We start from the raw sequence: 18864 nt of genomic DNA, 5'->3' as shown, positions 1-18864 counted from the left end.
GATGAGGGGGGAAAGGGGGCGAGGGGGGGGGGCTTGGAGGGTGGGGGGGGGGTGAGGGGGGAATGGGGGTTGGGGGGGGGAGATGGGGGGGCCTTGAGCCTGGGGAGGGCAACTGGGGGGGTAATAGGGGTATCTGGGGCAGTAACTGGAGGGGTAATGGGGGTATCTGGGTGGGTAATGGGGTTAACTGGGGGGGTATTTGGAGTATCTGGGGAGGCTTTGGGGGGGGCAACTGAGGGGGTAAATGGGGGGGTCATGGGGGGGTTAACTGGGGGGGTTATGGGGGCATCGGGGGGGGCAACTGAGGGGGCAATGGGGGTATCTGGGGGGGTAATGGGGGTATCTGGGGCAGTAACTGGAGGGTCAATGGGGGTATCTGGGGGGGTAATGGGGGTATCTAGGATAACGGGGGGAGGAACTGGGGGCAACTGGGATGTGGGGGGGGCAACTGGGAGGTCCTGAGAAGTGGGGGGAGCGCTTGGGGGGTCTCCAGCCCTGGGGGGGGCACCAGGGGGTTCCTGCGGGATGGGAGGGGGAGCTTGGGGGTCCCTATAGGGCACTGAGGGGGGGGAGCTGGCTCCATGGGGGTCAATGGGGGGGGCACCAAGGGTAAAGGGGTCCATAGGATCAATGGGGGGGTCTCTAAGCCTATAGGGGTCCGTGTGGTCAATGGGGGGGTCCCCAAGGCTAAGGGGGTCCCTGAGCTCAGGTTGGGGGTCCCAGGAGTCTGTGTGGGGATCTGGGGCTCTTTGGGGGTCCCCACCCTCATAGGAGTCCCTATGGGAGTCCCCATAGGGGTCCCAGGGCCTGGTTTGGGGGTCCCTGCCCCTGCGGAGGCTCCCGGGCTCAGGGTCCTCATCCCCATAGGACCCCAAGAGGGGGGCAGAGGGACCCCAATGTCCCCCTTCAGGGTCCTCATCCCCATAGGGGTCCATATAGGGGTCCCCATAGATATCGGGGTCCCAGGGCTCAGTCTCGGGGTCCCAGGGCTCCGGCTCCTCCCCCCTATAGGGAAGGGCCGGGCCAGTGTAGGGGCCCCCATAAGTGTCGGGGTCCCAGGGCTGCTCCTCGGGGTCCTCCAGGGCCGTGTAGGGGTCCCCATAGGTATCGGGGTCCCCATCCCCATAGGGGGGGGCAGAGCCGGGGTGGGGGGCACCGTACGTGGGGGGGGCCTGCGATGAGCTCAGTGCTGGGTCCCATTGATGCCGATCCCAGTACCAGGATGCTCCCGGATCCCCATTATTGGCTTGGGGCAATTCCTCCTCCAAGTCCTGGTTCCTGCTTGATGCCCGATCCCAATGATGCTGATCCCGGTGCCAGGATGCTCCCAAATCCCCATCACTGCCTTGGGGCAATTCCTCCTCCAAGTCCCGATTCCTGCTCAGTTCCTGGTCCCATTGGTGCTGATCCCGGTGCCAGGAAGCTCCTGCATCCCCATCATTGCCTTGGTGCAAGTCCCCTTCCAGGTCCTGCTTCCTGCTCAGTTCCCGATCCCATTGGTGCCGATCCCGGTGCCAGGATGCTCCTGGATCCCCATTATTGCCTTGGGGCAATTCCTCCTCCAAGTCCCGATTCCTGCTCGGTGCTCGATCCCATTGGTGCCAATCCCGATGCCAGGAAGCTCCTGGATCCTCATCATTGCCTCGGTCCGAGTCCCCATCCAAATCCCATCTCCTTCCCAGTGTCCGATCCCATTGGTGCCGATCCCGATGCCATGAAGCTCCCTCATCCCCATCATTGCCTTGTTGCGCCTCCTCCTCACCCCTATTCCTGCTCTGTTCCCGATCCCACCGGAGCCGATCCCGATCCCAAACCGCTCCGTGCTCCCCCTCTCCTCCCCCCCACCCCCTTCTCCTTCCCATTCCCGTTCCCATCCCCATCCCCATTCCCATTCCCGTTCCCATTCCCATTCCCATTCCCGTTCCCATTCCCGTTCCCATTCCCACCCCTCTCCCCTCCCCGTCCCAACCCGCTCCCGGTTCCCGTTGCTGTCCACGGCTCCATCCTCTCTGCCCCCCTCGGGGGGGCCTCACTCGGTGCCCCCCCCATCCCCTCCGTGCTCCATGGGGCAGGCGCCTGCAGGCCGCCCCGTCGGGCAGCAGCACGTACCCGGGGTGGCAATGACAGGCGAAGCCCCCCTCGTGGTTCAGGCACATATGGTGGCACACGTTGGCCGTGCGGCACTCGTCGGTGTCCCCACAAACCCCCCCCCCCCGGCCCCGGTACCGGCCCGAAGCCCAAGGGGCAGGGGGGGGACAACGGGGACCCCCCCCCCCCCCGTTACCGTCACCGTCACCAGCGCCACCAGCGCCAGCATCGCCGCTACCGGATGCGCTTGTGTCCGGAGCCGGCTCTCGGTATCCCCAGCACGGCCATAGGGGCGGTGCCGGAGGACGGAGCAACCCCTCCCAGTGCTCCCAGTGCTCCCAGTGCACCGGGGTGGGAACACCCTGACCTGACCACCCCCTCCCTGCCCCATAACTTGTGGGGCCGCCCCATAAGTGCTGCGGCTGAGATGGGGGTGTGGAGAGGAAGGAAGTGGGGGGGGGGTGAAACATAGAGGGGGGGCTGACCCCCAAGTGGGTGTTTCCCCCCCACCACATCACTACAGCACCCATCACCCATGTGTGTGTCCCCCCCCATCACCCATGTGTGTGTGTCCCCCCATCACCCATGTGTGTGTGTCGTCCCCATCACCCATGTGTGTGTGTGTCCCCATCACCCATGTGTGTGTGTCCCCCCATCACCCATGTGTGTGTGTCCCCATCACCCATGTGTGTGTGTGTCCCCATCACCCATGTGTGTGTGTCCCCATCACCCATGTGTGTGTGTGTCCCCATCACCCATGTGTGTGTGTCCCCATCACCCATGTGTGTGTGTCCCCCCAATCACCCACGTGTGTGTGTCCCCCCATCACCCATGTGTGTGTGTCCCCATCACCCATGTGTGTGTGTCCCCCCCATCACCCATGTGTGTGTGTCCCCCCCCATCACCCATGTGTGTGTGTCCCCATCACCCATGTGTGTGTGTCCCCCCCAATCACCCATGTGTGTGTGTCCCCATCACCCATGTGTGTGTGTCCCCATCACCCATGTGTGTGTCCCCCCCATCACCCATGTATGTCCCCCAACCATCACCCATGTGTGTGTTCCCCCCATAATGACCACAGCACCCACCTGCAATGAGGGCTGTATTGGGGGGTGACAAAGGGGTGATGGGGGGGGGGGGGCACCCTCAGGGTAAGGGTCCTGGGGTGCTGTAGAGCTGAGCCAGGGATCGGCTGAGGGAGGGACCCAGGTTCCTGTGGGATGAGGGGACAGAGGTGGGAATGGGGGGGGGGGGGATCCCAAGGGATGGGGGGGGCACCATGGGGGGGGTACCCAGGGATGGGGGAGGCATCAAGGGATATGGGGGGCACCAGGGGGAGCACCAAGGGATAGGGGGGACACCATAGGGGGGTTACCCAGGGATGGGGGGGGCACCAAATTATAGGGGGGGCACTATAGGGAAAGTTACCCATGGATGGGGGGGGCATCAAAGGATGTGGGGGGCACTGGCAGGGGGGTACCCAGGGATGGGGGGGCACCAAACGATGAGAGGGGCACCATGGTGAGGGTACCCATGGATGGGGGGGCACCATGGGGGGGGTACCCAGGGATGGGGGGGCAATAAAGGGATATGGGGGGCACCCGGGGGAGCATCAAACGATAGGGGGAGCACCATGGGGGGGGGGCACTAAAATATGGGGGGGCACCATGGGGGGGGGGGGCACCATGGTTGGGGGGGTCTCACCTCTGCATGGGCCCACAGGGGACGGTGCTGAGCAGAGCCTCTCGCTGCAGGGGCTCGGGGCAGGCGCCATAGGCAGCCATGAGGCTGTGATAGGGACAAGGGGGGGATGAAAGGATGTGGGGGGGGGGGGGGGGTTGAGGCCCCAGCCCCACACTTGGGGGTCACCCCCCTCCCCCCCCATTACCTGGCAGGGGTGGGGAAGCGGCGCAAGATGGCGGCCGCCCTCCCCCCACTGACCCCCCCGAGCTGCAGCAGTTGACGGACGAAGACGTCCCCCACGGTCTGGGGCTGGGGGGGGGGAGAACCAATATAACCCCCTGAGCACCCCAACCCCCCCCACCCCCTCCTTTGGACCCATCCCCCCCCTTTAGGGACCCCTTTTGACCCCCCCCATCCTCCCCATCCCCCCCTCCCCAGGGGCTCTTAGGACCCCCCCACTTCGGGGACCCCCTTTGCCCCCTCCCCAACCCCATTATCCCCTCCAGGCCCCCCCCCCCCGTGTCCCCTTTGTGCCCCCAACCTGGTTCTTGCCCCCGGCCATGCGCAGGCACTGGAAGGGCAGGAGGGCACAAGGAGCCCCCAGGGGTTCGGGGGGGCCACGTCCGGTCACGTCCCCCCCCCACGCCCGCAGCACCCGGCCCTGGGGGGGGGGGAGGGCAAAGGGGGGTCAGGGGGAGGGAGGGGGGGGGGCAGGAACCCCAGAACCCCCCTCGTGTTCCCTCCATGACCCCTTCCTGTCCCCATATGACCCCATAACCTCCATACCCCCCCCATGCTCACCCCATACACACTCTCCATGCTCACCCCATACCCCCCCTCATGCTCACCCCATACCCCCCCCCATGCTCACCCCATACCCCCCCTCATGCTCACCCCATACCCCCCCCCATGCTCACCCCATACCCCCCCCATGCTCACCCCATACCCCTCCTCATGCTCACCCCATACACACCCTCCATGCTCACCCCATACCCGCCCCATGCTCACCCCATACCCCCCCCATGCTCACCCCATACCCCCCCCCATGCTCACCCCATACCCCCCCCATGCTCACCCCATACCCCCCCCCCATGCTCACCCCATACCCCCCCCATGCTCACCCCATAGCGCTGCTGCAGCTGCTCCCCCAGCACCCCCAGGTATGCGGCCGATTCTTGGGGCCCCCCCGTGCGCTTCACAAAGAAACCATCCACAACCTGCAGGGAATGGGGGGGTTGAGATCACGCCCCAATCTGGGGGGGGCACCCATGGGTGCTGGGGTCCTATGGGTGCAATGGGGGGTACCTGGGTGCTCACGGCCGCCTGGCGCAGGGTGGAGAGGGGCAGGCTCAGGTGCTCCCCCTTGTGTGGGTCCTCCAGCAGGTAAATGGGGTGGCGCAGACCACAGCGGCCCAGGCGGAACTGGGGGGAAACCAGTTAGAACCAGTGCCCATCAGGAAGCCCCATTGACATCCATTGACACCCCATTGACACCCATTGACCTCAATAGCCCCCAGTGCCCATCAGGAACCCCCACTGACACCCACTGAAACCCCCATTGACACCCAATCACCTCAATAGCCCCCACTGCCTCCCAATAACCCCCATTGTCCCCCAATGAGCCCAATGACTCCCAGTGCCATCAGGACCCCCCCCCGCCCTCCAATCACCCCAGTAAACCACAGCGCTGCCCAGTACATCCCAGTAACCCCCATCCCTCTCCAATGGTCCCAGTAACCCCCAGTAACCCCCAGTAACCCCAGTACCCTCCAGTGACCCCCAGTGCCATCAGGATCCCGCCCGGCCATACAACCACCCCAGTAAACCACAGCGCTGCCCAGTACACCCCAGTAACCCCCATCCCTCTGCAATGGTCCCAGTAACCCCAGTAACCCCCAGTAACCCCAGTGCCCCCCGCACCTTCTGCTCCCGGTACCTCCCATCACTGAGGCTGTTCCCCAGGTCCGAGGCCGATTTCCGCTCGACCACCACGTCCAACACCAGCTCCCTCGGGGGGCGCCCTGGGGGCGGGGCCAGAGCACGGTCACGCCCCCTGCACCCCGCCCACAGCCAATAGCAGCGCGCGGTTGCACCCCCAGCCCCGCCCACAGCCAATGGCAGCGCGTGGTTGCGCCCCTGCCCCCGCCCACAGCCAAAGACGAGGCGCGCAAGGGGCGGGGCCAGCGCCTAGCCACACCCACCACCTCCAACGGGGGCGTGGTCAGACACTGACCCCTCCCAGAACTCAATGTGGGCGGAGTCACCTCCTCGGCCCCACCCACACCGCAGCCGATGTGGGCGGAGTCAGCACCGGGCTCCCCCCTCAGCGCTCATCCCATTGGTTCTCTCCCTCCCGTGGCCCCGCCCACCACACGAGGCCACGCCCACCTGTGGGCGGAGCCTTCTCGCGGGCCACCCAGAGGAAGTCTCCCACGTGGAGTCTGCGCAGGCTCAGATGGACGCGGCCCCGCAGCAGCGACGGCACCGGCCTGGCCACACCCCCCCCCTTGACGTCACAGGGGGGCGTGGCTACGTCACATGTGGGGCGGGGCCTCCCCATAGGGGTTGAGGGGGGGGACATTGGGGGTACAAGGGTGGGATGATCCAGAGAACCCTATGGGGACAAGGGAAAGGGCAGGGGACACCCTAATGGGGGGGGCAAGGGGTCCATGAGTGGGGCTCATTGGGACCTATGGGGCAGAAGAACCCCCCCCGGGATGGGGATGGATCAGGCCCCTGCCAAGCCTGGGATGGGGACAAGGGACATGGCATTCCGTGGGCGGGGGGAGGACCCCATGGGGCAGGGATGGGGGGGGACTCACGCACCCATTGGCCTCGGTGACATCAGCACACAGAATGATGTCAAATTCACCGGGTTTCAGCTCAAAGTCGACATCAGAGTCAGGCCTGGGGGGGACCAATGAGTCCAAAAGGGGGGGGGGACCCAAACCCTGAAATCTGGGCCCCCCCCCCCCCAATAAACCCCTCAATGGGCACCCTGGTGACTTACGGTGGGGAGGGAGGATGCTCCTCGCACGGGGGCGGAGCTTCTGAGGCGGCAGCAGCCAATCGCTGGGCCAGAATGCGACCACGTGGGGTCAGTGAGTACCTGGGGAGGGGGGATCAATAGGGGTGAATGGGGGGGGGATCATAGGGGTCCGGGATGGGGGGGGGGGGCTGTGACCATACCGGGGGGGGCGGCCAATGCGTTGCAGCAGGTCCCGGCGCAGGAGGGTGCTCAGAGCACCCTTGGGTGCTGCCTGGGGGGGGAGGGGGGGTAGGAAGGGGGCCCCATTAACCACGTGCCCCCCATTTATGGGGTGGGGGGGGGGGGTCCTATGGGACCTTCCTGCTCCTGTTCACTCTGGTGCCTACTGAGGCACTCACCAGGGTCAGGGGTCGGGCACAGAGGGGTTGGGCTTGACGCAGAAGCTCCGCCTCTGGGAGGGGCTCCGAGCTCTGGGGGGGGATGGGGGGGACCAGTAAACCACAGCGTTGCCCAGTACATCCCAGTAACCCCCGTCCCTCACCAATGGTCCCAGTAACCCCCAGTAGCACCCAGTAACCCCAGTACCCTCCAATGACCCCTAACAACCCCCAGTGCTACCAGGACCCCCCCTGCCCTCCAATCACCCCAGTAAACCACAGCACTGCCCAGCGCATCCCAGTAAACCCCATCCCTCACCAATGGTCCCAGGAACACCCAGTAGCACCCAGTAACCCCAGTACCCTCCAATGACCCCCAATAACCCCAGTACCATCTGGACCCCCCCTTTACCTTATGCAGCGTCAGCAGCAGCGCTCGTGCCCCCGAGCGGGGGAGGGGTCGGTACTCACGGGAGGGGCAACGCTGGGGGGGGGGGATGGGAGGGGGGAGAAGGTGAGGAGGGGGCTCCGACCCCCTCAAACCACGCCCCCCCCAGGGGGGTCCGGGTGGGGGAGGGGTGATGATGTCACTCACAGTGGGTGGAGCCAAGGGGCTCTCCAGGCTCCTCCTCTCTGCGGGGGGGCTGGGGGCGTGGCCCTGTTCTGGTGGGAGGTGTCAATATGCAAATCAGATGCAAATGAGCGCATGGATCAACGCCCATTGCAGCTTTATGGAACCGCCCACCCGTAGCCCCTCCCACCACCCTTAAGCCCCTCCCACTCCCTGCCCCCCCCCCCCCCCCCCACCTGCTCGGTGCTGGCGCAGGCGCAGATCGAGCCGGCGGCAGAGGGCGGGGCCAAAGTTCTTCAAGATGGCGGCCGCCTGCCCGGACCGGAGCCGCAGCGGGTACCGGGCGAGGGAGCGCAGCGCCTGCGCGGACACGGGGCTGGCACCGGAGGCCACGCCCCCTCCGGAGGCCCCGCCCCCCCTTCCGGTGTTCCTCCGCCCCCCGTACCCGTTCATAGACGCCCTTCGCCCGTGTCCCCGCCCCCCCCTCCGGTGTCCCGTCCCCCCATCCGGTATCCCCACCCTTCCCCCCCCCCCGTACCCGTTCGTAGACGCCCTTTGCCCGTGTCCCGGTGTTCCCTCCCCCCTCCGGTGTCCCCGCCCCCCTCCGGTGTCCCCGCCCCCCCCCTCCGGTATCCCCCCCCCCGCACCCGTTCATAGACTCCCTTCGCCCGTGTCCCGGTAGCCTCGTCCCTCCACTCCCGGAGCCACCGCGTGAAGAGGGGGTTGGGGCATGTCCGGGGCCGGCGGCGGCGGCGGAGGGGGGGGGCAGCACCGGCGGCCTCCGCCATGGCAGCGCCCGTCTCCGGCTGCTTCCGCCCCACACACGGAAGTGCCGCCCCCGCTCGCACCCTCAGCTTGTCTGCTCTATGCCTCTCTAGGCGGCCTGGAGGACCAACTCCTCTGCTCTGGAGGACTCGGGGGGGAATGCCCCTATAAACAGCCCCTGGGGGGTTGATACCCCCACTTTCCCCCCCCAACCCGAGTTTCAGCCCCCCCAAATGGTTCCCACCCCCCCCAACTTACCCTCAGGTTCCTTTTCCCTATGGACCCCCCCCAAACATCCCCATCTCCCTATTAGAATCTCCCAAGCACCTCCTGGTTTGGGGGGGGGGTCACACCCCCAATTGCCCCCCCCCATGAAACCAAACCTTGGACCCAGCACAGCAAAACCTTTATTGTTTAGAAAATCCATACAAACAAACTGGAAGCAAAGGGGGGGGGGGGCACCCCAAAATGACACAAACCCCCCCAGTGCTGGAAGGATGGAATACCCCAAACCCCCCCCTTCCTCCATGGGGATAGAGGCAATATCAACACAACCTGGGGGGGGGACACACACGACACCCCCCCCACACCCCCATGGTGTGATCCAGGTGGTGATGGAGGCATCCCAGACCCCGTCCATAGGGATGGTTTTGGAAGGGAAAACCCCAACATTGGGGGGTTGGGGGGGGCAGCACCACAGTTTGGGGGGGCCCTGATGTGAATGGGACCCCCGTGGCTGGTGGAGGGGATGGGGGGGGGTGTGGGGTGCCCCACGGGGGGGCTCAGAGGAAGGCATCGCACCATTCCCGCAGGCAGCCGGAGCAATCCCGGGACTGTTTAGCGTTGGCTCCACACGTTTCCTTCAGCCATTCCCGGAACAGCTCCTCGTCCTTGCGCAGCACCAGGAACTGGCCCAGTACCACATATGCCTGTGGGGGGGGGGAACACAGGGACACCCCCATTGTAATCCTCCTGATCCCACTCCATGACCCTGCAGCTCTCCCCATGGCATTGGGACAACCCCACATCCCTAAGGATATGTTTGCATTCAAACCCCCCCATGTCTCCAAGCGCATCCCTGAGCCCTTCCCATATCCCCCAAGGGGCTTCTGCCCATTCCATATCCCCAAGGAAGCCTCTTGTCCCCATTGTGTCCCTAAGAGGGTCACTGTGTGTCCCCCCCCCATCCCAAAGGGGTTCCCTACATCACCCTCCCCCAATGTCCCCAAGGGGGTCACTGTCTGTGTGTGCAGCCCCCCCATTATCCCCAACAGGCTCTGTCATGGCCCCATGAAGGTCCCTGTGTGTGTGTCCCCTTCTCCATGTCCCTAATGGGATCCTTGTCTGCCCCCCCATATCACTAAGAGGCTCCTGTCCCCACCATGTCCCTAAGTGGGTCTCTTGTCCCCCCTGTGTCCCTAAGGGGGTCCCTAACCCCACACCCCCATCCCCAAAGGGGTCCCTGTGTCTCCCTCTTCCCCATGTCCCGAAAGGGCCCCTATATCCATCTCATCCCTAAACGGATCCCTATCCCCCCATACACATCCCCAAGGGGGTCCCTGTGTGCCCCCCTGCTGCATGTCCCCAGAGGGCCCCTATACCCATCACATCCCTAAAAGGATCCCTATCCCACCTCCACATCCCCAAGGGGATCCCCATGTGTACCCCCTGCCCCATGTCCCCTATACCCACCATGTCCCCAAAGGACTCTTGTCCCAACCATGTCCCTAAAAGGGTCTCTATCCCCCCATACACATACTTAATGGGGTCCCTGTGTGCCCCCCTGCCCCATGTCCCCATTACCCATCACATCCCTACTTGGGTCCCTGTGTGTCCCCCTGCCCCATAACCCCTATACCCCCAAACACATCCCCAATGGGGTCCCTGTGCCCCCCCCACCTTATCGAATCCCTTCTCCTCCAGCTTCTTGCCCAGCACGTCCCCGATGCCCGCCAGGGTCCCCACCGGCTTCTCCCCCATGGGCTCGGCCACGAAGTCCCGATGCTTCTGCGACGTGGAGGACATGGCTCCTATGGGGGGGGAACGGATCCGGGTCACGGGGGGGGTTACCGGTAACCGGGGCCTTGTGGGACCCCTCCGACCCTCACCGGAGCCTCCGGCCGCTGCCTCCGCCTCAGGCCGCTGCCGCTCTGCGTCTGCGACGTGCTGACGTCACGTCCGGCTGCGCGATAGAGCCGAGAGAGAGCGGCCACCAGAGGGGGGTGAGGCGCTCTAGGAGGTGGGTTGGGTCATAGAGACGTTGGAGGACCTCGGGTTTCCCCCGCTTCCCCCTCCCCAAATCCAATGGGATTGGCCACAAAAGAGCCTTGAAAGGAGTAAAAAATGGCCAAAAAAAGGGTTTTTATTAAGAAACCATAAATGAAACACAGAGGGGCCAAGGAACATGGGGGAAAAGGGGAAAGGGGGAGGGGGGAGAGGCTGGAAGGTTGAGGAATGGAAGGGGTTTGGATGGAAAATGGGAGTTTTAGGGGGAAAAGGGAGTTTGGGGGCAGAAAAGGGAGATTTGGGGTAGAAAGGGGCGATTTGGGAGCAATAAGGGGCAATTGGGGAGCAAAAAGGGGTGATTTTGGGGCAGAAAGGGGTGATTTAGGAGTAGGAAGGAGAGATTTGGGGCAAAAAGGGGAAATTTGGGAGCAAAAAGGGGAAATTTGGGGCAGAAAGGGGTGATTTAGGGCAAAAAGGGGCAATTTAGGGCAAAAAGGGGCGATTTGGGAGCAAAGGAATACCTTTAGGACAGGAACCCCCCCCAAAACCAAACCTCAAAAGCGCCCCCCCCCCCCTTTACATGGGATTCAGCCGCCCATGGGGGGTCTGCTCCACTTTGGGGTGCAGAGGGGGGGTCTCCATCCCCCCCCCCTTAGGCCTCCTCCTCGCTCAGCAGCATATTGGGGATCCCCCTGGAGATGGGGAACTGACGCCCCGAGTCCGGACACTGCAGGAACCCCTCCAGCACCTCCACCTGCGGGGGGGGGGAACACATAAAGGGGTCAATGGGTGGGGGTGTCAGACCCCCCCCCCCAAAGGGGGTTTTGGGGGTGTCAGACCCCCCCCAAAAGGGGGTTTTGGGGTCCCCCCCCCCCTCACCTCCAGCAGTACATGGTGCACCCGCCTCAGGAAGGCTTCATCTCCCTCGTAGTCAGGGGCAGGCTCGGGGGGCAGCTCCGAGGGGTGCCCCAACTGCGGGGGGGGGAATGGGGGACCCCCAATAAGACCCCTGTGCCCACCCCTCCCCCCCCCCAAACCTTAGGATCCCCCCTCCCCGAGAGGTGCCCCAAGTGGGGGGGGGGAAATGGGGGATCCCCCATAAGACCCCTGTGCCCCCCCCTCCCCTCCCCCCCTCCCCGAGGGGTGCCCCAACTGCAGGGGGGGGATGGGGGACCCGCAATAAGACCCTTGTGCCCCCCCCTCCCCTCCCCCAAACCTTAGGATCCCCCCTCCCCCACCGAGGGGTGCCCCAACTGCGGGGGGGGGTTGGAATGGGGGACCCCCAATAAGACCCATGTGCCCCCCCCAAACCTTTGGATCTCCCCTCCCCCCTCCCCGAGGGGTGCCCCAACTTTGGGGGGGTGGTTGGAATGGGGGACCCCAAATAAGACCCCTGTGCCTCCCCCCCTCCAAACGGGGATCCCCCCAAACTCGAAGCCCCCCCCCAAAATGAGGCAGCCCCATAACCACGCCCCCCCCCCCCCCCCCAAAACGGCCCCCCCCCCCCCACTCACGCTCTCGGCCGCCTCCAGCAGCGCCCCCCAGCGCAGACGTGGCACCAAACGGGCCACGAAGGCAGCGTTGAACGGTACCGGCCGCACGGAGACGTCCGAGGCCTGCGGGGGGGGAACGGGTCGGGAACGGGGGTTATGGGGGGGGAACGGGGACTATGGGACGGTAACGGGGGTGTGGGGCTGGTAATGGGGGTGTGGTAACAGTAATGGGGTTTACGGGCCGGTAATGAGGGGAGAGGTGCTGGGGCCTATTGGCCGGTAACGGGGATGTGGTGCCGGTACCGGTGGCTAGGGTCGGTACCGGTTGCTATGGGCGGGACGGAAGCTATGGCCTGTACCGGGAGCTATGGTCGGTACCGCAGTTATGGGCCTGTACCGGTGGCTGTAACCAGTACCGGTTGCTATGACCTGTACCGGAGGCTATTGGTCTGTACCGGTTGCTATGACCTGTACCGGAGGCTATGGCCGGTACCGAAGGCTATGGTCGGTAACTATTTACGGTATCGGAAGCTGTGTGCCTTTACCGGTTGCTATGACCGGTACCGGAGACTATGGCCGGTAACTATTTCCAATACCGGAAGCTGTGTGCCTGTACCGGTTGCTATTTCCGGTACCGGAAGCTGTGTACTTATACCGGTTGCTATTTCCGGTACCGGAAGCTGTGTGCCTGTACCGGAGCTGTTTCAAGTACCGGATGCTGTGTGCCTGTACCGGTGGCTGTAGCCGGTACCGGACGCTGTGTGCCTGTACCGGTTGCTCTGACCTGTACCGGAGGCTATGGCCGGTAACTATTTACGGTACCAGACGCTGTGTGCCTGTACCGGTTGCTCTGACCTGTACCGGAAGCTATGGCCGGTACCGGAAGCTGTGTGCCTACACCGGTGGCTGTAGCCGGTACCGGAAGCTGTGTGCCTGTACCGGGGCTGTTTCCGGTACCTGTATCCGCAGGGGGAAGCCTCCTCCAGGCCGCAGCCCGCGCACGTTGGAGCAGAGCAGGTTGTGTGTGAGCAGCTTCATCCCGGCGCCGCCTCCGGTCTGCGTCACTTCCGGGGAGAGAGGAGCCGCACCTGATTGGACGGCGGTTACCACGGTAACGGGGCAGCCATGCCGTGGGGACGAGACGCGCAGAGGTGATGACGTCATAGAGCGAGGGACGTGGTTTAAAGGGGCGGGTTTGGAGGTGCCCACCATTAATAGGGAATAAGGGGGATCCCTGCACCCCCCAAACCCAACTGCGGCCTCCCCCACCCCCAATGTCCCCCCATGCACTCCCAACCCCCCTTGAACCCCCAAATCACCCTCTGACCCCACCAAATTTTGTACCCTAACCCCCCCCCACTGCTGGCCCCAAACCCTGGGTACCCCCAAACCCTGAGTACCCCCAAACCCTCGGTACCCCCAAACCCTGGGTACCCCCAAACCCTCGGTAGCCCCAAACCCTGGGTACCCCCAAACCCTGAGTACCCCCAAACCCTCGGTACCCCCAAACCCTGGGTACCCCCAAACCCTCGGTAACCCCAAACCCTCTGCCACGTCCCCCATGGCCATAGATGGAGTCAAAGGCACAAATGCAGCTCATTTAATCAATACTGTGGGCACAGGAAGCACCCCAAGCACCTCTTTAGGGACAAGAGGGGACCCCCCCCAAGCCTAGCACCCCAACACTGCCAAGGGTCCCACCATAAGGGAGTGTATGGGGGGAGAAAGGGACCCCAAAAGCCCCAGGAGAAGGAAGGAGCCCCAAAATGAGACACAGAGGGGAATAAATGGGTGCTGGGGATGGGGGGGTAAGGCCACATAAAGGTGTTGTGTGCTCCCCCCAGGCTCTGATGGGTGCTATGGGTGCAGCTGGGATGGGGTCGCTCCACTTATGGGTGCTGGGAGTGGAAAGGGACACACACACACACATTGCTCCTGCCCCACAGACGCTATGGGGCAGCACAGGCACTACGGGGGGGACGGGAAGCTGAGCAGCAGCCCCTCAAAGGGCCGCAGTTTGAGAGCCCCCAGATCGACGTGAGGCTCTGGGGGCGGCGGGTGGTGGGTGCTGAGCTGCAGGGTAGCCTGGGGGGGCAGACGTGGGTCCCGCAGGGTCACCTCATCCATGGGCTGCTCCCCAGGGTTCAGCACCACCAGGAAGCGTTTGCTCTGATCCCAGATCCGCAGGAAAGCGGCTGCGGATCCTGCGGGAATGGCCTCAGCATCCCCGAGGGACAGGGACCGCTCCTGAGCCCGCAGCGCAGCCAAACGGCGGCAGAGCTCCAGCAGCTGGGCCTGCGGGGAGGGGGGTTAGACACACGGGCGATGCCCCTTTAAGAGGGCCGCGGCCCCTTTAACACAAGCCCCACCCCTTTAAGCCAAGCACCGCCCACCGCATGTCAAGCCCAACACAAGCCCCACCCCTTTAAGCCAAACCACGCCCACCTCCTATCAAAAGCCCCACCCCTTTAAGACAAGCCCCGCCCACCTCGGTGCTGTTGTCGCCCTTCTGGATCCCCTCGATCAGGTCCCAGGGCATCGCGGTCAGCTGGGGGGGGGGGAAGAAGGGGTCAAAGGTCGTAAACTTTTGTCCCACCCCCCCAAAACCCTGTCCATAGCACCCCAAACCCCCCATAGCACCAATCCCCCCCATAGCACCCCCAAATCAGCCCCCCCATAGCACAAATCCCCCCCATAGCACCCGAAACCACCCCCCCATACCCAAATCCCACCCTCAGCCCCACAGCACCCCAAATCCATTGCCTTTTTACCCCAAAATGTGTGTTTCCCCTCCCCCCCCCCCCCCCGGCCCCATACCTGGCCAGGTTGGGGGGTGCCAGGGAGCCACCCCTGATCATCATCCATCAGCCCCACCTCGTCCCCATAGCTGAGCACAGGGGTTCCAGGCAGGGTCCAGAGCAGGAGCAGGAGTTGGGGGGCACGGAGGGGGCTCAGCCCCACAAGGTGCTGCCATGGGGACCCCACCTGCATGGGGGGGGATACACACACGAGGTCACCCCCCCATCATGGGGATATGTGGGGTACGGGGGGGGGGGGGTTGAAGGTGATTTGGGGGTCCAAGGGGGGGACTAGGTGTGCATTGGGAATGTGGGGGTCTCAGGGGGGGTCCAAAGGGGTGTTATGGGTCACAAGGGGGGGTTTGGGACACTCACGCTCCAGGCCAGGGGGGTTTGGGGGGCCAGGAACTCCAGCAGTTGTGGGGCCAATGTGGGGCCGAGGCCTTTGGACAGCAGCGGCTCCAGGAAGGGCCCAAGCACCAGCCCCACAGCAGAGGAGTTGAGCAGTGCCAGCAGCGAGGGGGGGTCCTGCAGTCGTGTGCCCCCAACCAGCACCCTAAAAACGGGGGGGGGGGGAAGCAATGGGTCAAAATGGGGGGGGGTGACCCCCAAAAACACATGGGGGGGGAGATGGGGGGGGCACATACAGACCTGGGGATGCCCTCAGGGCTGCTCTGCTCCGTCAGGTTCCGCCACTCGGCCAACACTGAGGGCTGGGGGCAGGAAAAGGGGGGTCACCCCATAGAGCCCCATTCCTGCCCCACAGAGCCCCATTCCTGCCCCACACATCCCTGATCCCCACCTTCAGCTCCTCGATGCCATCCAGGAAGAAGCCGGCGACGCCGCGCTCCAGCCACACGCTCATTGCTCGCTGTGGGGCACAGGGGGGGTGAGTGCTCTGCCTGCCCCACAGCGACCCACAGCACCCCAGAGTTGCCCTATGGGCATCGACAGCAGCCCATGGTCATCCAGAGCACCCAACAGCTGCCCAATGCACCCCATAGCCAACCTCACCACCTCATACCTGCCCCATTGCTGCCCTACAGCCAATAAAAGTACACCATACCTGCCCCAATGCACCCCATAGCTTTCCCATGGCCAGCCTCACCACCACATAGCTGCCCCACTGCTGCCCTATAGCCAGTAAAAGCACTCCATACCTGCCTCAATACACCCCCCAACTACCCTAATGCACCCCATAGCTTCCCTATGGCCAGCCTCACCACCCCATAGCTGCCCCATAGCCAGTAAAAGCACCCCATACCTGCTTCAACGCTCCCCCCAGCTGCCCCAATGTACCCCATAGCTTCCCTGTGGCCAGCCTCACCACCCCATAACTGCCCCATTACTGTCCTATACCCAGCAAGAGCACCCCATAGCTGCCACAATGTACCCCATAGCTTCCCTATGGCCACCCATAGCCCCCGCATACCTTGACCTTATCCTGGAAGCCGGGGTCCTCAGCCACTGCAGGCCCAAACCAAGCCGAGCCCCCCAAGTAGTTGGGGGTCAAATCCAAGATCACCTGGATCCCTGGTGGGGTCAAAGGGAGGGGGGTGTCAAAGCCCCCCCATCCCCAAGTCCTGGGGTACCCCCTTTACCCCTGACCTGCACCCCCTTACCCATACCCACAGCCCCCCCATAGCCCCACAACTGCCGCCCCATAGCACTCGGGGTGCCCCTCACCCTTCTTCTTGGCGGCCTGCAGGAGGTGGGTGAAGTCCAGCAGGGAGCCCAGCTCCGGGTCCAGCTGCCCCAATGGGGTGTCCTGGGGGGCCCCAGAGCTTTGGGGGTGCAGCGGCCCCAGCACCAGCCCCTTTACCTGCAGCCCGGCCACGTGCTCCAGTCTCGAGGCCACACCTGCAATGGGTGTGGGGGGTGAGCCCTAAATCTGCCCCCCCCCCCCCCATCGAGTTTGGGGGGGTCCCATCCTTCCCATTAGGATTTGGGGAGCCCATTAAAGCCACATCCCCCCCCCCCCAATGCTGACTCACTGCCCCCACCCTATGGCTGATGAAATAAGGGCAGCACAAGGGGGGGCAGCTGTGAGTGATGGGGTTCTATGGGGGGGTAAAGCAGTAAGGGGGTGCTTTGGGGGGATAAACTCGTGGGGGGGTCCATTGGGGGGGGGGATAAACTAATGGGGGATCATTTGGAATGGGGATAAACTAATGGGGGGGGTCATTTGGAATGGGATTAAACTCCTAAGTGGATTCTTTGGGGTGCATAAACTAATGGGGGGGTGTTTGAGGGGATAAACTAATAATGGGGGGATCTTTTGGGGGCAATAAAAGAAGGGGGGTCCTTTGGGATGGGGATAAATGAGTAAAAAGGGATTATCTGGGGTGATAAATGAATAAATAGGGGGTCCTTTGGGGGGGATAAACGAATAAAGGGGGGTCCTTTGGGGGGGGATATATGAATAAAGGGGGGGTCTTTCAGGGGTATTAAGTAGGGATCCTTTGGGAGGAATAAACGAATAAAGGGGGTCCTTTGGGGGGGAATAAATAAACAGGGGTGTCCCCCCCCCTCACCTTTCAGGTCTCCAGCGAAAGCAGTGGGGGGTGCCCGGTAGAGAGCCCCCATCTCCCACCACGAGCGGGGGGGCAGAGGCCGGCAGCGGGGGGCTCTGGCCACGATGGCGGCTGCGGCCCCCAACATCCCCAGCCAGCCCAGCCAGAAGAGCAGCAGGAGGATGGCTCTGGCCTTGGCCCAGGGGGGGGTCCCGGCCGCCCGCAGCAGCTCCTCCTTCCCCAGCCCCGTGAACTTGGAGCCCCCCGATTCAATGGGGATCCCCAGTTCCTCGGGCACCTTCACCAGGCCGTTCTTCTCCCCACCGGGGGGGCCTGGCTCCGCCTCGGGGGGGGCGGCCTGGGCCTCGCCGGACGCTGCCATCGGCTCCTTCTCCGCTTCCAGCGCCGACAGCTCCAGGTCGTGGGGGGAGGATTCGGTGTCCGCCTCCATGGTCTTGGGGGGGGGACACCCCAAAGCGTTTCATTAAGGGGGGGTCCTGCACCTCATGTCACACCCCCCCCCCAAATTCACCCTGAGGGCCCCCAGACAGGCTTTGGGATGGTCCCTACACCTTAAACCCCTCCAGATACCCCAAAACCCTCAGGAGGGGTTTAAATACCCCGATGTTCTTATAGGAGTTAACATCCAATGCTCGGGGGGGGGGTCCTGACTACCTCCTCCAGTGTCCTTATATGAGGCCTGGGATGAGTCCAGCACCCCATGAACCCCGCTGGGCACCCCAATATCTTCAGAGTGAGACGGGGATCCCCCCCTGCACCCTCAATTTCCCCGGGGGGACCCTGAGCTCCTTCCCGAACCCCCAAAATCCCCTTTTGGGGGTCCCGGGCCCGTCCCGGGCCTCCCAAGAGCACCGCGGCTGACGCTACCTGCACTGGCTGCTGCTGACTGGAATGGGGGGGCAGCCGCCGCAGGCGTCGCCTTTTATACCCTCGCTTGCCACGCCCCCCTCTCCCAGGCCACGCCCCCGGCGCCGCTGAGGCGCCTGACCGGGACGGATCAAAGGGCACGAGGCGCGGGGGGGGGGGCAGGCACCGGAGCCGGACACTGGTGGGGAACTGGGAGCACTGGGGCGGTTTGGGCCGTCCCATTCCGCCCCTCATGGGGGGCGTACAACGAATGTGGGGCCTCGGCCGCTGCTCCTCGTTGGGGGGCCCCGTTACCCTCTTCCTCTCCGGTGTCCCCCCCCCCCCCCACGGCCGCCATTTTGTTGCACCCCAACGCGCCGTCGTTTTGTTGCTCCCCCATTTTGTTGTACCCCGGGGAGGTACCATTTTGACGCGCTATGGGGGGGTACCATTTTGGGACACCCCCATGCTCCCCACATCGCCATCCGCACGGG

General features: G+C 64.2%; 4 protein-coding genes across 5 annotated transcripts; all 4 read right to left on the bottom strand.

Annotated features, from left to right (window-relative positions):
• Nucleotides 1–3113: 3113 nt before the first annotated feature.
• Nucleotides 3114–8518, bottom strand: MUS81 (MUS81 structure-specific endonuclease subunit). Its single transcript, XM_034071804.1, has 16 exons — nucleotides 8356–8518; nucleotides 7945–8068; nucleotides 7733–7800; nucleotides 7550–7621; nucleotides 7159–7230; nucleotides 6961–7031; nucleotides 6782–6880; nucleotides 6598–6678; nucleotides 6160–6260; nucleotides 5692–5792; nucleotides 5077–5193; nucleotides 4893–4988; nucleotides 4313–4432; nucleotides 3977–4080; nucleotides 3793–3876; nucleotides 3114–3301 (listed from the first exon to the last, which is right to left on the bottom strand). The coding sequence occupies exons 1-16, from the start codon at nucleotides 8494–8496 to the stop codon at nucleotides 3235–3237; spliced, it is 1518 nt and encodes a 505-aa protein (XP_033927695.1). The 5' UTR covers nucleotides 8497–8518; the 3' UTR covers nucleotides 3114–3234.
• Nucleotides 8519–8862: 344 nt separating this feature from the next.
• BANF1 (barrier to autointegration nuclear assembly factor 1) lies at nucleotides 8863–10733 on the bottom strand. Its single transcript, XM_034071789.1, has 3 exons — nucleotides 10582–10733; nucleotides 10373–10503; nucleotides 8863–9402 (listed from the first exon to the last, which is right to left on the bottom strand). The coding sequence occupies exons 2-3, from the start codon at nucleotides 10496–10498 to the stop codon at nucleotides 9256–9258; spliced, it is 273 nt and encodes a 90-aa protein (XP_033927680.1). The 5' UTR covers nucleotides 10499–10503; nucleotides 10582–10733; the 3' UTR covers nucleotides 8863–9255.
• An 84-nt stretch (nucleotides 10734–10817) lies between these two features.
• TRMT112 (tRNA methyltransferase activator subunit 11-2) lies at nucleotides 10818–13432 on the bottom strand. The gene is made up of 4 exons (XM_034071788.1): nucleotides 13150–13432; nucleotides 12214–12315; nucleotides 11579–11671; nucleotides 10818–11453 (listed from the first exon to the last, which is right to left on the bottom strand). The coding sequence occupies exons 1-4, from the start codon at nucleotides 13402–13404 to the stop codon at nucleotides 11352–11354; spliced, it is 552 nt and encodes a 183-aa protein (XP_033927679.1). The 5' UTR covers nucleotides 13405–13432; the 3' UTR covers nucleotides 10818–11351.
• A 337-nt stretch (nucleotides 13433–13769) lies between these two features.
• SLC3A2 (solute carrier family 3 member 2) lies at nucleotides 13770–18811 on the bottom strand. Of its 2 annotated transcripts, none has more exons than XM_034071787.1 (10): nucleotides 18794–18811; nucleotides 17525–17957; nucleotides 16677–16850; nucleotides 16423–16523; nucleotides 15793–15861; nucleotides 15642–15703; nucleotides 15366–15546; nucleotides 15010–15177; nucleotides 14681–14740; nucleotides 13770–14487 (listed from the first exon to the last, which is right to left on the bottom strand). In XM_034071787.1, exons 1-10 carry the CDS (start codon nucleotides 18794–18796, stop codon nucleotides 14161–14163), a joined length of 1578 nt encoding a protein of 525 aa, XP_033927678.1. In that variant the 5' UTR covers nucleotides 18797–18811; the 3' UTR covers nucleotides 13770–14160. The 2 variants fall into 2 exon arrangements, with proteins under 2 accessions (XP_033927678.1, XP_033927677.1); XM_034071786.1 differs by lacking the exon at nucleotides 18794–18811 and adding an exon at nucleotides 18392–18626.
• Nucleotides 18812–18864: the final 53 nt, after the last annotated feature.

Source organism: Melopsittacus undulatus, chromosome 22, assembly GCF_012275295.1.
Source record: "Melopsittacus undulatus isolate bMelUnd1 chromosome 22, bMelUnd1.mat.Z, whole genome shotgun sequence".
NCBI classification, from domain to species: domain Eukaryota; kingdom Metazoa; phylum Chordata; class Aves; order Psittaciformes; family Psittaculidae; genus Melopsittacus; species Melopsittacus undulatus.
This window is presented reverse-complemented; position numbering and strand designations above follow the sequence as displayed.